Raw genomic sequence first — 17,576 nt, forward strand, 5'->3', positions numbered from 1 at the left:
TGTGTGTGTGTGTGTGTGTGTACACATCTGCATTTGTATGTATATATATGTATGGGTGCATGTGTGTGTCTGCATGCATATATATATATATATTTCTGTTTGAGTGTGTGTGTGTGTGTTAAATTAACCTTCGCCGGTGGTCGTGGGTCCGTGTGGACCCAGAAGGGTGCAAATAAATTTCTCTTAAACTAGTTGGAATTTTTTAAATGAGCTTTTAACTTTTAAGAATGCCTCAGGCACCTAAAAAGCTCTTATGTCCTGACATTTTAGCGAGAAGTAATTAAAATTAAAAAAAGGTCATATTTAGACTACAAACATTGTGCATGGGGGCCGTGCGAACCCATGTTTCTCAAAGAAGGAAATGAGAAGCATGGGTCCGCACGGCCCCACGATGACTTCTGTGTGTAGTTAATAACCCGAACGGGCGAATGTTAAAAACATAACATGCCAAACCACAAGAATAGTTTAACATGTTACATGTAATATGATTCATTCAATTCACATTGAATTACTTTTTTCAGCAAGGAACGGTTAAAAACACAGCTCTGTTATAAAGTCTACTCATCATTTGTATTTAATTCAATGAAATAAATCTATTAATTAAATTTAGTTTGTGTCTTTAGGCTAGATAATGGTCCCGCAGTGGGGCACTGCGGTTATGAAATTAAAGGCCCCTCCTGTTTTTGGAACCGCAGGAGCTTTCTAGTTTGCTGTTAGGTAGATTTTTGGTTCCTCTTTCCTGTCATGCTCTCTTTTTCTTCATGAATTCTTTTCTTTTTTCTGCCTTCTTGCTCATTCACCTGTATTTTTTCCAAAAATCTCTTCTCTTGCCGCTTGTCTCGCGATTCATGTATAGTTTAATCTGTTAGTGTTCTGATGTAAGTCCAGCAGTAGATAGGTTAAGCCTATTTTAACATACTGGAAACTGGTAATCTTCCAGTAGGTATTAATTTAGTTTTACTAAAGCCTGCTGGGACACAAGTAATGGGTTAGTGCATTTGTAAACAGGAATCGCTTGACAAGTGGCCCCCTTCATCCCCCCCTTCCTCGTCCTGATATGGCTCTGCGTAGTCGGCTGGACGTTAAGCAACAAATAAACAAACAAAAAAAGTAGATAATGGTGATGAAATAGGGAATCTAATATAGAGGTTATATCACTTATCAGTTGATCCTGCTTTTTCTGTGAAAGAAATTTGATAGCAGTGTAGCAGCAAATGAAATTATGTGAGTGGATGTGCTTTGAGAATAATGTTATTATTTTTGCATTGGAAGAATGATATTATTTGTGCGTTTGCCATTAGATAATCGTGCAATTATTTTTGGAAGTGTGTTCTTATGATGTGCACAAATCATTATCATATATGCGACGTGTGAAATCATGAGTTTGTTATTTTAAGTGATTACGTAACCTCCATTAATGTAATCCTTCGAACGCAGTACTTATAAATCTCAGTGGTAAATATTGACACCAAACTTATGATTTCACATGTACTGGGTTAGCTTGGGCTTTGTAAATTCAGGAAAGTTTTTCCACAGCAATCTAAGCCTCTGATTTTGCTGAATGCAGAACTTGCAAGCATCTAAAGTAATTTTTAGATACTGTTCAAGTGAGGGAATGAACTGTACAGAAGCGCTAAACCCCACTGTAACCGTGCTCATTTTAGATACCGTTCAACTTAGGGAATGAATTGTTCAGAAGCGCTAAAACACACTGTTACTTTGGGTCATTTTGGATACCGTTCAAGTTAGAGAATGAACTATACAGAAGCGCAAAAACAAACTACAACCTTGGTCATTTTAGATACCGTTCAAGTTAGAGAATGAACTATACAAAAGCGCGAAAAAACACTGTAAGTACAACTTAGGGAATGAACTATACAGAAAGGGTGGCCGAGTGGTAAGTGCACTTGCCTCAGAAGCGAGAGGTTGTGAGTTCGACCCTGGGTCGGGGCGTACGCAATTTTCTTCCCCCTTTCCTAGCCCAGGTGGTGGGTTCAAGTGCTAGTCTTTCGGATGAGACGAAAAACCGAGGTACACTACATTGGGGTGTGCACGTTAAAGATCCCACGATTGACTAAAGGGTCTTTCCTGGCAAAATTGTATAGGCATAGATTAAAAAAAAAAAAGTCCACCAAATACCCGTGTGACTTGGAATGAATAGGCCGTGAAAAGTAAATATTCGCCGTAATGGCTTGAGATGTACTGGCCGATGGGAATGCGTGATATATTGTGTAAACAATTCCATCTCACAGGGCAGAAATTAATATGTAAAGCGCTTGATAACGTCAAACGCTATATAAATCTCCCATATAAAAAATATATATATAAAAAAAGCAAAAAACCCACACTGTTTTGCTCACTTTAGATACTGTTCATGTTCGGGAAAAAAACCTGTTGCGCTAAAACACACGGTAACCTTGCTAAAGTGCTCGAGAAAGAAGAACCCGCGCGCTTGCGTTGATGGAGGTAGCGGACACCGACCAAGCGACCTAGCTCCAAACTTGCGCAAAATTCGCTGCCCACTGCCTCTATCGCTTCGCTTTCGCGTACTCCGACGGTTACGGTTTTCGGGCGAGGAAAACGCATTGGCTGTTGTGTGGGGTGGATGGGCTGCACAGCTCTGTCTGTCTGTCTGTCTGTCTGTCTGTCTCTCTCTCTCTCTCTCTCTCTCTCTCTCTCTCTCTCTCTTTTTCATTAGAAGTGTTGGCATTTTAATTTGATTTCTTTTGCGCTAATCTGTTAGTATCATTTGAGTTTGTTTGTTTGTTTGCTTAACGCCCAGCGGACCACGAAGGGCCATATCAGTTCGGATCATTTGTGTGTGTGTGTGTGTGTGTTCAAGGACAGAGTGTAAGAAAAGGCCTATCTTTGTTAAATAAAGTTCATCTCTCTCTCTCTCTCTCTCTCTCTCTCTCTCTCTCTCTCTCTCTCTCTCTCTCTCTCTCTCTCTCTCTCTAGAATAGTCCCTCTCTGGGCGAGGGCTGGTTGAAAAGAAGCTCGTTTATATTGCTTATGCCACAACCCTCGTAAAATAAAAATTTGATTTGATTTGATCTCGCTCTCTCTCTCTCTCTCTCTCTCTCTCTCTCTCTCTCTCTCTCTCTCTCTCTCTCTCTCTCTCTCTCTCTCTCTCTCTCTCTCTCTCTCTCTCTCTCTCGTTTTCGTGTTTGCTCTGGCGCCAACCCCTATCCCCCCCCCCCCCCGCCCTCACTCCCATTTTGATTCAGGACCTGTGTGATAAGGTCAGCCGCCTGACACGCTTGACCTGTCAGGGGACGACCACCTGTCGGCGAGGACAGCCTGGGCTAGGTGAGAACCGGCGATACACGTAGCACGTACAATTGAGTGGGGGGGTGTAATGTCGACGGGTTGATTAATAGCCGTGAGGCGGGAGCGTTATCGGCCGTTATCCACGCTTGCCTGAAACGATACGGCTGTGTCTTCTTCATCTTGCCTTGTCTTCTTCATCTTGCCTTGTCTTCGAGCTTCTTTTGCCTTCTTCTGTTTGTTGGATCTGAGCAGCTGTCTCTGATCTGAGTAGGCCCTAGTTGTCTTCTGCCTTTTTTCCTCTTTGATCTTCTGTCTTCTGTTTGTTGGAGCCGAGTATAATTTGCCTTCTGTCCTTTTTCCCCCTCTTTGATCTTCTGTCTTCTGTTTGGATCTGAGTATAATTTGCCTTCTGTCCTTTTTTCCCCTCTTTGATCTTCTGTCTTCGATTATCCTTTTCAAAAATCATTTTCTGTTCCTGTAATCTTTGCGTTGCCTTCTGTGTTTCCTGCACCTGCTTTCTCTTTTCAGTTTTTTTTTATATCAGCTTTTGTTTTTTTTAATTTTTACCATGTTTCCTTACCCTTTTTTTGTGGCAGCCAATGCCGTCAGCTGTAATATTTTACATCTCCCCTTTTTTTCTATCCTAGATTTTTGGGAGAAATGTTATTCCCTTTTTTCCAATGAAGTGGTGTGAGTTGTAATGTTTTATCTGTGAGCTTTGAAGAAGCCGAAGGCAAGATAGCGCAATGCGTGAAACGATAGAAGAGGGGGGGAAAACGTGTTTCGCAAGTGTTTTGATGTTTTTCGTCAAGGGGGGGGTGTTGCATAACGTGGCTTGTAACTGTTGCTCCACAGGCACATGTGTACCAAGAAATGTTTTTTCCCAATGGGATAAGCTCTCTCCCCCACGCTCTATTTCTCTCTCACTGTGTCTGTCCGTCTCTCTCACTGTGTCTGTCCGTCTTTTTCTCTGTCTGTTTCTCTCTGTCTGTTTCTCTCTGTCTGTCTGTCTGTCTGTCTGTCTCTCTCTCTCTCTCTCTCTCTCTCTCTCTCTCTCTCTCTCTCTCTCTCTCTGTTTCGTTCTCTCTCTCTGTCTCGCTCTCGAATCGTTGTTTTCGCCACAACTTCACGCACCAGCTGTGCCAGTGGCTATCTTTTTCCCGCATCACATCTCTACGGCACGTCTGACACAAGTCATTTAGATTGACAAACCCCAGCAACGTTGCATGCAAACTTCGCTTTTCGTTATGGGCAGAATATACTTGCGCAGTTTCAGTGGCACAGACGACGCACTGCATAATTATTATTGATGCTGCGATAGGGATTATGACGAGTACTTGACCTGTTTTCCTTTCACGCAACGTGTAGCGGCCTGGGATAATCTGCAGTGCGACGTCTGTCCTGCTGAAGTTAGGGGCTCCGCTCCAGGACCGACGACGCACTGCAGATTACTCGTCATAATCCCCATCGCGGCATAAATATATAAGCAGCGCGTCATCTGTGCCGCTGAAACCGCGCATGTATATTCTGCCCATAACGAGTACTTGGCCTGTTTTTCTTTCATGCAACGTGTAGCGGGCTGGGATAATCTGCAGTGCGTCGTCGGTCCTGCTGAAGTTACATATATGTGAGCGGAGACCCTTACGTATACCGATGAGTGGTTGTTGTTGCCATCGCAAAAATGGGGGATCATAAATCATTTGTTGTCTTGTTTTGCAGCACGTGCATGTGCGCAGTTTCCCTACATGTACGTGTGCATGCGTTTTGTTGTTTCCAGATCAATCGTGACATGCGTTTTGTTGTTTCCAGATCAATCGTGACATGCGTTTTGTTGTTTCCAGATCAATCGTGACATGCGTTTTGTTGTTTCCAGATCAATCGTGACATGTTCTTTTGGAATTTGAAAACATGTGTGGGTTATGCGTTTTGGAATTTGAAAACATGTGTGGGGTCATGCGTTTTGGAATTTGAAAACATTTGTGGGGTCATGTGTTTTGGAATTTGAAAACATTTGTGGGGTCATGCGTTTTAGAATTTGAAAACATTTGTGGGGTCAGCTTTTTCCAAATTTTGACTGAGCTTTAGAAGACGAGTTTTTTAAAGACGGAAGATCGTAGACGGTTTGGAAATGCCGTAGCACAACAAACAACAGCCTTCTTTATGTCTGTCTGTCTGTCTGTCTGTCTGTCTGTCTGTCTGTCGGTCCTCCACTGTGACGGATGTTTGTGGACGGGGGATGGGTAGACTGTCACCTGATAAGGTATCGGGTCAGGGAAATCTGACAGACATGGCAGGTACCTCTATACCGTGCGCCCGCTTTGATTTGTCATCTTATCACATAGGATCCCTCCCAATCTCCCACTGCCATCTTCCGCCTTGAATTGCATCCCAAACCCTCCTCTATTTACCTAATTGCTAAATTTCGCCCGACCTCCCCTCCTTCTCCCCCTGGCATCGTACGTACGACCTTATCTGCATCCCCTCCACACACACACCTTCCCCCCCTCCACACACCCACCTCCCTTCCACACCCCCGCACTCACCTCCCCTCCACACACCCACCTCCCTTCCTCACACCCACCTCCCTTCCACACCCCCGCACTCACCTCCCCTCCACACACACACCTTCCCCCCCTCCACACACCCACCTCCCTTCCACACCCCCGCACCCACCTCCCCTCCACACACACACCTTCCCCCCCTCCACACACCCACCTCCCTTCCACACCCCCGCACTCACCTCCCCTCCACACACACACCTTCCCCCCCTCCACACACCCACCTCCCTTCCACACCCCCGCACCCACCTCCCCTCCACACACATTCCCCCCCTCCACACACCCACCTCCCTTCCACACCCCCGCACCCACCTCCCCTCCACACACACACCTTCCCCCCCTCCACACACCCACCTCCCTTCCACACCCCCGCACTCACCTCCCCTCCACACACCCACCTCCCTTCCACACACCCACCTCCCTTCCACACCCCCGCACTCACCTCCCCTCCACACACCCACCTCCCTTCCACACACCCACCTCCCTTCCACACCCCCGCACTCACCTCCCCTCCACACACCCACCTCCCTTCCTCACACCCACCTCCCTTCCACACCCCCGCACTCACCTCCCCTCCACACACCCACCTCCCTTCCACACACCCACCTCCCTTCCACACCCCCGCACTCACCTCCCCTCCACACACCCACCTCCCTTCCTCACACCCACCTCCCTTCCACACCCCCGCACTCACCTCCCCTCCACACACCCACCTCCCTTCCTCACACCCACCTCCCTTCCTCACACCCACCTCCCTTCCACACCCCCGCACTCACCTCCCCTCCACACACCCACCTCCCTTCCTCACACCCACCTCCCTTCCTCACACCCACCTCCCTTCCACACCCCCGCACTCACCTCCCCTCCACACACCCACCTCCCTTCCTCACACCCACCTCCCTTCCTCACACCCACCTCCCTTCCACACCCCCGCACTCACCTCCCCTCCACACACACACCTTTCCCCCCTCCACACACCCACCTCCCTTCCACACCCCCGCACTCACCTCCCCTCCACACACCCACCTCCCTTCCTCACACCCACCTCCCTTCCTCACACCCACCTCCCTTCCACACCCCCGCACTCACCTCCCCTCCACACACCCACCTCCCTTCCTCACACCCACCTCCCTTCCTCACACCCACCTCCCTTCCACACCCCCGCACTCACCTCCCCTCCACACACACACCTTCCCCCCCTCCACACACCCACCTCCCTTCCACACCCCCGCACTCACCTCCCCTCCACACACCCACCTCCCTTCCTCACACCCACCTCCCTTCCACACCCCCGCACTCACCTCCCCTCCACACACCCACCTCCCTTCCTCACACCCACCTCCCTTCCACACCCCCGCACTCACCTCCCCTCCACACACACACCTTCCCCCCCTCCACACACCCACCTCCCTTCCACACCCCCGCACTCACCTCCCCTCCACACACCCACCTCCCTTCCTCACACCCACCTCCCTTCCACACCCCCGCACTCACCTCCCCTCCACACACCCACCTCCCTTCCTCACACCCACCTCCCCTCCACACACCCACCTCCCCTCCACACACCCACCTCCCTTCCTCACACCCACCTCCCCTCCACACACCCACCTCCCCTCCACACACCCACCTCCCCTCCACACACCCACCTCCCCTCCACACACCCACCTCCCTTCCTCACACCCACCTCCCCTCCCCTCCACACACCCACCTCCCCTCCACACACCCACCTCCCCTCCCCTCCACACACCCACCTCCCCTCCACACACCTCCCCTCCACACACCCACCTCCCCTCCACACACCCACATCCCCTCAAATGTATCTCAGTGGGTTTGACCATAGACCAAATAGCCTGGACCGCCAACTCGTCACGTGACCCCTCGAGGTTACGACGCTCGACTTTCAGGGGCGCTTAGCGTCCGGTTTGAAAGGCCAGCGATTCGAAGACAGTGAAAAGAAAGCACGCTCCAGTTATTTGTGACAATGGGAGGTGACAATGAACTGGATTTTCCAAAACTCCAAACTAAACTTAACAAAACTCATCGAAAAACATGTTCCATATGCACTTTAGCTGAGTTTATTTTAGCATTTTCAGAACTTACCTCGGCAACTTCGTCCATGTTATTGTTTACAATCGACACCGGATATGACATCCCCCTGATTTCTGAAAGGCCATGTAAGCGTAGGTTCCTAAATGCGAGGGGCCGCTACCTCGTAATAGAGAGAAAGAGCGGAGAGAGAGCTAGTTGGCGGTCCAGGATAAATGGTCTATGGTTTGACCTAGCTTGCTGACGGCCCAGGTCGTAGACACGTATGCGCAACCACTGGACCCCGCGCCGGCCGGTTTTGCCCTGCCAGTCACATTGCAAGCACAGATCTTGCAGGCGGCGTAGCAGTGGAGTATCGGCTTTGATGCAAGGAAGCCGAGGGAAAGGGGGGCTCAGCTGAGCGGTCAGTTCGGCCAGAGCTGCAGCAGCTGGACATAGGAAGACCTGTGTGTGAGGTGTGTGTGTGTGGGGGGGGGGATGTATTACCGCTGGCCTGAAACCTTGCGTGGGGAAGTAGGGGTGCCTGGGAGGGGGGAGGTGATGGATTGAGCTCTGTGGCTTGTTGCAGGCCAGTTGGAGTTTTCTCAGTAAACGAGCTGAATACAGCTGCTGGCAGGGACGGCAGGGAGGGTTTGTGTGTTGTGTGTTGTTGCTCTGGCCATTCACTGACCTTCGGCAGAAGAATTTGGGGGGGGGGGGGGGGGTTCGAAAATTCAACGGCATTGTCAGAGAGAGAGAGAGAGAGAGAGAGAGAGAGGGGTATTGCCCAGTAACCACTCTTCACGGAAGCTAAAAGAACAAAAAGATATTCGAAACAACAGCAAAGCACAATTTAGAAAAAGAGCACGTCTGCAGTCTTTCCTTGTTCACACTGTTGAATGTATTTGAATATAACTTTACGGTTCACCTCAGACGGAGGAGTCATTCACGTTGCTTGCCGTCTTCTTCAGCATAGACTGACTGATTTGATTCGTTGCTAACACTCATATATATGTAACTAGATGAATATCCGCTTCGCCGGGTACCCGGCTTCGCCGGGAAGAAGTAGAGCCGAATACCCGGCTTCGCGATTGACGCCACACGAAGGAAGGGAGATAAACGCGCAAAACACTGGAGAAGATAAGGAAGAGTTACTGGGAATGGATGTACAGAAAAACCAAAATTGGTTCAGCGCTGCGCGCTGAGAGCACGTGTTGAAAATTTTCATCGACCAGATTGTGTCCGGGGTCTACCTAAATATGCCCACCAAATTTGAAGCAGATCCATCGAGAACTTTGGCCGTGCATGGCGAACAGACAGACAGACACACACACACAAGCCGTATATAGATAGATATACTGTAGATAGAAGATAGATAGAAGATAGAAGAGATGACTAAATGGTTACATACAAGTCTTCACATTTTATGGGAAGAAAAGTGGTTTTGTTTGGCTACTATTTTCGTGTTCAAATGAGTGCCTACGGCCAGACTAAAGAATATATATTAATTATATAGAGAGGGTATGGTATAAAACGCAGGCAGTGTTGTTTGAGGTTCGCCAGTTGTTAGGGTACATCTTGATGCTATCAGGCACTTGTACCAAGCTTGGCTTACGGGGGTGGAATAGGAGAAATATTCCCCCTTACCGCAGAAGTCAATAATGAACAGGTGAAGATAATATTGGACTAGGTACTCCTTCTACCAGAGAGAGAGAGAGAGAGAGAGAGAGAGAGAGAGAGAGAGAGAGAGAGAGAGAGAGAGAGAGAGAGAGAGAGAGAGAGAGAGAGAGAGAGAGAGAGAGAGAGACAAACAGACTGACAGGCAGACAAATAAACACACACACGCATACACGCACGTACACAAGTGTCTAGTGATGTGTGCCTGTGATGTCACAGATGGTAGGCTTGCTTGGTTGCGCAATGGAAGAGCCAATGTAGAGATCTCCCAGAGGTAAATGTGTGTGTGTGTGTGTGTGTGTGTGTGGGGGGGGGGGGGGGGTAGCAGGAACTATTTTTGCAGTAAGACGTAAATGTTCAACCCAGGGTCATTGGCCCAGCCGTATGCTTCCTGCTCCCCTGGAGCAAATTTTTGATTTTATTTAGTGCTTTTGTGAATTGACAAGTGGCTCTATCCCATCTTCCCCCTTTCCCCGTCGCGATATAACCCTTCGTGGTTGAAAACGACGTTAAACACCAAATAAAGAAAGAATGCTTCCTGCCCTGCATGTGCAACTCCCCTTCCCAACCCTCAATGTAAGACTTCCTCATTTTTATTGTATTTAAAACCCTGTTTTTCTCAGAATGTCACTTCAAAATCTCTACATTCACTCCCATTTTATGACCCCCTCCTTTAAAAGACCCGATTTTCTCACATTTTGGGAGGTTTAAGAGGGGGGGGGGGGGGCGGGTCACTGTATACCTCACTCCTGTACATTCAGCACAACTGATGTGTTTGCTCTCTCTCTCTCTCTCTCTCTCTCTCTCTCTCTCTCTCTCTCTCTCTCTCTCTCTCTCTCCTCTCTCTCTCTCTCTCTCCCTGAGACAATCTCTGTCTCTCTCTCTTTGTAAGTTAATAAAGGGCCGTCACGCACGTTTTATTGACTTACAATATCTGTCACCACACGGAAGAAAACAACAGACTGAAGGACTGATGAAATCATGATGTTATAATGCATGGTATTGGTGTGCAGTGTGAGTCAAGGTATCCCTGACTCTGACAAATGCAGTGGACTCTATCAGACTTCCAGTAGTGAGAACTTTGCGCGATCGTGCATGCTTCGGTAGGCTATAATTTTTATAGAAAGCTTTGTACTCCGACATCCCAACCCCACAACACCCTTTCACTCTCCTATCCATGGCTCTCTCTCTAGCAAAAGTGGTGATGAATAAACAATGTTGACTGTAGTCTTTTTTCAGGTGTTTTCACACAACTGCGGAAGTGGTTGCATGGTATGTTTCTGACGCACACAGACTATACGTGTTCTGTTACATGCACACAGCTTTTAGCAGAAATGTCCAATGATATGGGGTCTACTCTTGAAAGGAATAAGGGAAGATTTTGTTGTTTGCAGTTTACTCTGGTGATGATGATGCTTGTATGACTTGTGTTTTAAAATGTAGGCCTACATGTCACTTCACCAAGTTCACGAGTAGGCTACACATAATCTCTATGGTATCCATAAGTGTTTGCAAATATAATGTGTACATGCACGTGTACGCACAGGCACCTGTATGCACATAATAATATGCTTGCTGGCGCGCACACACACACACACACTCTCGCTCTCGCTCATTCTCCCCCCCCCCCCCCCCCCCCCCCCGAAACATCATCCAAATAACAAATTAATCAGCGACACAACACTATCCTTCACTCTCTCAGTCTCACTCGTCACATCAACCAAACGAAACATCCAACCCATTGCAGTATACAGACAGACACAACGGCAAATCAATAATATAGACAACACGCACCATGTGCTGAAATCAGCTGGTCGACTACATACAATCCCATCTAAAAACAGAACTATGCACTCTGCACTCAACTCCAACTCTTTCACGTTCTCGCACAGTGCACGCACACGGAATCAACAACACACCTCATTCTACCGCCGACGGGGCGACCGCGGAAAGCCTTGACCTAATTTCCGACGAGCGAACCAAAATGGCGGACAAATATGGCCTCGATGTTCGCAGCTTCTTGTTCTTCGCTTCTGCAACGTGTTTCGCTGTGTTTCTGCGACTTGGTCGCTGTTGATGCTGATCGCCATGTGATGCTTTGTCTTTGACGTTCGGTTGGAGTTTGTTGTGGTGGTTTTATTCAGAGGAGTTGTTTTGTGGGTATTTTCTGCGGCTGTTGTGTTGGATTTGGTTGTGTGAGTGTGTGTGGAGTGACGGAGGGGACGGCTGGAGGGCTGTCTCTTGTCGGCTGTGATCAATGAAGTAAGTGATTCCCTCTCTATCTCTCTCTGCCTCTCTATCTGTTTCGCTGTTTCTCTCTCTGTATCTCTCCCTCCCAACCTACCTCTGTCTCAGAGTCAGTATAGATCTGTCTCTTTCTCACTCTCACTCTCTCTGCCCTCTCTCTCTCTCTCTCTCTCTCCCACTCTCTCTCCCAACCTCTATCTGTCTCACTTTCTCACTCTTTAAACTTTCTGTGTTTGTCAATGTCAGTGCCACGGTGCCACTTTTTCATCAGTCTTTTAAATCTCTTATTACTCTTAAGTTTTGTTGTGGTCTCTGTCTCTCTCTATCTCTGTCTCTCTCTATCTCTATCTCTGTCTCTGTCTCTATGTCTGTCTCTCTCTCTATCTCTGTTTGTCTGTCTCTATGTCTGTCTCTATGTCTGTCTCTCAGGCGTCATTCTGCCTGTGTTTCCTATTCCCTCTCAATCCATGGCCTTTGTCAATTATTACTTTCTATCTCTGTCGTGTCATTGGTTTCTTCACTCTTACTTTTGAATTCAAATAAACTCTTGTTTCTCTCTCTCTCTGTCTGTCTCTCTCCTCTCTCTGTCTGTCTCTCTCCTCTCTCTTTCTTTCTCCTCTCTCTTTCTTTCTCCTCTCTCTTTTTCTCTTTCTTAATCTCTTTCTCTCATCTGTTCGCCTCATTTGCCACTCTGGGTTTCCAACGCTGACTCAAGCCACAGCTGACACTTGACAGTGCTATTTATAATATTAATCACAGGCTGCACAAGTTATGCTGCTGATAATAATATAATGCAGTTTTGATACCAAAGTTGTGCCACACAAAGTGATAAACCAAGCACAGCGAAAAGCAGCAAAAGCTTTTTTGGGGCGGGGTATTAGCTTACGGTAGCAGCGCTGGCTTCTAAACCAGTTGTCCCTACCAGCGTGAGTTCTATCCCACGTTCGGCGAGAAATATATTTCCCAGAATCAACTTTGTGCAGACTCTCCTCGGTGCCCGAACACCCCCGTGTGTGTGCATGCATGCGCGTGATAATGAACCCAAGTTCACAATAAAAGTCTCAGGGCTTAGAATCATGAAAACACGCATGCTGTAGGCATGATTGTCTAGAATACAATCAGTAGAGTATGGTCAGTTGAAGAAAAAAAAACCCGAGAAAAAAATCCTGGACTACTTTCTTCACAAGCGCTGAAGCAGATGCAGTATTTTGACACATGATTGACAATAAACATTGAAAGAAGCATTTGTTTCAGATGTATTGGTAAACTGAATTAACAGTGTGACGGATGCGTGTGAAGCCGGGTTGAAGCATGGATTTTCAAATGCTGTGTGGAGTATGCTCATTTTTCTGACAATACACCAAGTTTGTTTGAGAATACTCCAAGGGCAAAACAGGGGTTCCCAGGTCTGCTGGTCCCTCTCCTCCTTCGTGCATGCTGCTAATATAATGCGGTATTAATATCAAAGCCCTGCCACACAAAGCATGCACTATGCACAGCAAAAGCAGTTAGCGCAGCGTGAAGGTTACACACACTGCACTGCAGGAGAGGTGTGACCTTGGACTTTGTTGACGCCTGCATAAGACCAGTCACTGTCACTGTCACTCTCTCTGAAGTCTTTTGCTGTCACTCGTATTCATGTCTTCAGTGTCAGCATGGCGATGTGTATGCGTACCTAATACAGGTTAGAAGCAGGTGCACGTATTGCCTCCATACTAATGTTCAGCTCCTGTATTTTAGTTAATTTCAGGGTTTCATTTACTAGTGCCCCCTGCGCCATTGGCGCATTAAATCTGAAAATGTCCCAGCACAATTCCCTTCAGTGCGTCAAGGGGCGCATTGAGATAACGTACCATTGGGCCACCAAATGTACACTTTACATCGGATTACACACACACACATACAGAGACTAGAATGAATACCCGCTTCGCCGGGTAGCCGGCTTCGCCGGGAAGAAGTACTTAGAGCCGTACGCCGGCTTTGCCGGGTCCGAACAATGGACCCGCCAAGCTTAGGTCCCTCCCAGATTCGTGGAATGGGAACAGCACGAAAATGATTCAGTGGCCATAATGCCATTCCTGACCATATCGAGTCCCATCCTTGTCGACGAATGTAAGGTCGTGTTAATCACCTTTGGAGGCGAACTCCACTCAAACAGGATTGAGCAATTTATAGCTTATCTGTAAGCCCTTTTGAACTGTTATGGCTTTTCAAAGGAAGGCCAGTACATACAAATACACAAAAGCCGCCAGACCACATCACAAACAGAACTGAACAATCCCCAGGTGTTGCTCACATAGAGAGACACACACACACACACACAAACATAGAGAAGCCGTATCTATAGAGAGATAGATGACAGTGTATTTTTCGCGTGGCTATAAATTGATTCGACCTTTGCACTTTTACAGTGAGGATAATTTACGGGTCCAATTTACGTTCTGGACACTGCGGTGACCTTCTAAAAATAGTAACAGAACGCCGGGAATATCCGAAGACGCCCCACTCATACTATAGTGCACCATACGAAGGAAGGGAGGTAAACGCTGAAAACCTGGAGAAGATAAGAAAGAGTTACTTATAACATTTGGTGAAATGAACACAAAAACCAAAATCGGTTCAGCGCTGCGCGCTGAGAGCACGTGTTGAAATATCTCATCGATGATATTGTGTCCGGGGTGTAGCTGAATACGGTGTCCAAATTTGAAAAAGATCCACCGAGAACTTTAGCGTTGTGATGTGGTGTAGCGGCTTTGGTGTGTCGGTATGGGGGCCCGGGTAGCTGAGGTGGAACAAAAATCGGTTCAGCGCTGAGAGCACGTGTTGAAATATCGACCAGGTTGTGTCCTGTCCCGGGTCTACCTGAATATGCCCACCAAATTTGAAGCAGATCCATGAGAACTTTGGCCGTGCATCGCGCACAACCACACACACAGACAGACACACAGACAGACACACAGACAGACACTAGTCGTATATATATAGATAACACAATATAGCAGCTGATTCTCAGATGGCACCATATTGCACCATTTTGCATCTTTGGTCCAAAGGCTTCTTGCCTTCGACTATGTCCCATCGGAATTTGGTAGAGAGGGACAAATGTCCCATTGCCTTTTTCTCCCAGGCTGAACCCTGTAATCTAAACCCTGTAATTTACAGTCAAACGTGTTGATAATGACTAGCCAAGGGACTGACCAGGATTGGTTGTTATAGACTGTGGAAAGGTGAATCATATAATTAACCCTGATCAGGGAGTCTTTGGGGTCATGGTTATAGAGAGGGGGTCATTACGGAGACGTGGTCACAGAGGCAGGTTTGACTATGAGACCGCCAGGGTTTTAAATATTTATTTTTTTGTAAATGTTTAGTTCTCCCTGCAGAAGGTAATTGATTTAATGAAATATATGATTGATACCGATACAGGCACACTCGCTCTCTTTCACTCTCTCTCAACGTGTATCACCGTGTACATGTTTGTGTTGATGGGTTTCAATCATTTGTGTAATAACCGTAGGCTAGACCATAGACCATTTATCCTGGACCGCCAACTAGCTCTCTCTCCGCTCTTTCTCTCTATTACGAGGTAGCGGCCTCTCGCATTTAGGAACCTACGCTTACATGGCCTTTCAGAAATCAGGGGGATGTCATATCCGGTGTCGATTGTAAACATGAACGAAGTTGCCGAGGTAAGTTCTGAAAATGCTAAAATAAACTCAGCTAAAGTGCATATGGAACATGTTTTTCGATGAGTTTTGTTAAGTTTAGTTTGGAGTTTTGGAAAATCCAGTTCATTGTCACCTCCCATTGTCACAAATAACTGGAGCGTGCTTTCTTTTCACTGTCTTCGAATCTCTGGCCTTTCAAACCGGACGCTAAGCGTCCCTGAAAGTCGAGCGTCGTAACCTCGAAGGGTCACGTGACGAGTTGGCGGTCCAGGCTATTTGGTCTATGGCTAGACTGAATAGAGAGTGGGAAGGATAGCAAGAAACAGCCCGCATTTTAAATGTTTCCAACAGCTTGAACTTGGTTTTTGATTAAGGGAAGCAGAATTTTATCGGACCACAGACTGATCTGTTGGTCTGGTTTAATTGTTGCGCTTATCTGGTTTGGAAAAGCAAATCTAGTAGGTAACTCTCGGCTAGTCTGTTTTGTCTGCTCCCCTACCCCTCCTCTCTCTCTCTCTCTCTCTCTCTCTCTCTCTCTCTCTCTCTCTCTCTCTCTCTCTCTCTCTCTCTCTCTCTCAGTACTCTAGTCTCCGTGTCTATCACAAATTAACTATGTGCACACCTGATATGTTTATGCAAGCATGGGTATGCCCACGCACACAATCACACACACGTGTAGACTTACAGTCAAACACACACAAAGTGACAAACACGCACGTACTCTCTTTCTCTCTATATATCCTCCCCCCCCCCCCCCTCCCACTCACACACCTCATCGCTCCCGCCCAATCCCCACCACTTACACTTCACAAAGTCTCAGCTCTAAAATTCCCATCCGTGCAAGGCAGGTCACGCGAATTAAACTGTCTTGGACACCTCTGCGACCATCTTGACTTCTGTCTGTCATGCACAAAAGAAGGGGGGGGGGGGCTGAAGCTGTGTGTATACGGGGGAGGGCTAAACTGCCACCTAACTGGTCTTGGTCAGTGATCTGGCTTGGTGGGGGTGACACGGTCACGTCACGCGTCAGGTGACTTGCCGTCAGGTAAAAGGCGATTGACTTCTTCTTAGGCACTACAGATGTGACAGGAAAGAAGAGGGAGGGGGGGGGGGGGGGGCAGAAGGGAGAGAGGGGAAAGGCTTAAGAGAAAGAAAGGTAGGGGACAGAAGGGGAGAGAGAGGGGGATTTTTGTTTTATTGCTTTGTAATCTGTGTGAATACAAATAACAAATGTGATATAGTGAGAGAGAGGGAGCTGAGAGAGAGTAACGATGTTCGTTTGAAGGTTGGTTGGTTATTATTATTTTGTCTGCTCTTCAACTGATAATCAATTGCTATTCCAGACCATTGCAAGTTTCTTTCCTTTCTCAGGTCTCATGGTAAACACCAAGCTTTAAACTATTTACAACCAGGTCTATCACTGTAAAAGAGGGTTTTAACCTTCATGACTCTCACATTTTGTCCTTCAAACTTTGTTAAAAAAAATCCTTTAAAAAGTTAAACATCTTGTGCTCTTAAGTGCAGTTCACATGGCAGTCTTGCGACCAACTTGTGAGCAACTTTTAAGCGATTTTAGTCGGCAACAAGCCAAATCAAAATCGCTGCCCATGTGAACAGCACTCGCAAACTAGTTTTAAGTGGCGATTCTGGCCAGACGCCTTTCGGGATTATCCGGTCGTCTTCATTGACGTTGTTTTTTCGGGAGAAGGGAAGGCTAGAGCCACGAGATAAAAACGCCTATATATCTATAACTCAGTGGCTAGAGATCAATCAATCAATAAATGACGCTTATATCGCGCATATTCCGTGGGTACAGTTCTAGGCGCTCTGCAGTGATGCCGTGTGAGATGAAATTTTATACGGCCAGTAATTGCAGCCATTTCGGCGCATATTTACCTTTCACGGCCTATTATTCCAAGTCACACGGGTATAGGTAGACAATTATTAACTGTGCCTAAGCAATTTTGCCAGGAAAGACTCTTTTGTCAATCGTGGTATCTTTAACGTGCACACCCAATGTAGTGTACACGGGGGGGGGGGGGGGGGGGGGGGGGAGTTCGGACACCGAAGAGAGTCTGCACACAAAGTTGACTCTGAAATAAATTTCCGCCGAACCTGGGATCGAACTCAC

At 47.3% G+C, this 17,576-nt stretch overlaps 1 protein-coding gene across 1 annotated transcript in view; it reads left to right on the forward strand.

The window, feature by feature from the left end:
- Nucleotides 1–11,186: 11,186 nt before the first annotated feature.
- LOC138979734 (uncharacterized) overlaps nucleotides 11,187–17,576 on the forward strand; it is a gene marked incomplete in the record, with an annotated part of 169,210 nt that continues 162,820 nt past the window's right edge. The window contains 1 exon segment of the mRNA XM_070352475.1: nucleotides 11,187–11,792. Within this exon segment, the coding sequence (XP_070208576.1) occupies nucleotides 11,788–11,792 (5 nt within the window).

This window comes from Littorina saxatilis, linkage group LG11 (assembly GCF_037325665.1).
Source record: "Littorina saxatilis isolate snail1 linkage group LG11, US_GU_Lsax_2.0, whole genome shotgun sequence".
NCBI classification, from domain to species: domain Eukaryota; kingdom Metazoa; phylum Mollusca; class Gastropoda; order Littorinimorpha; family Littorinidae; genus Littorina; species Littorina saxatilis.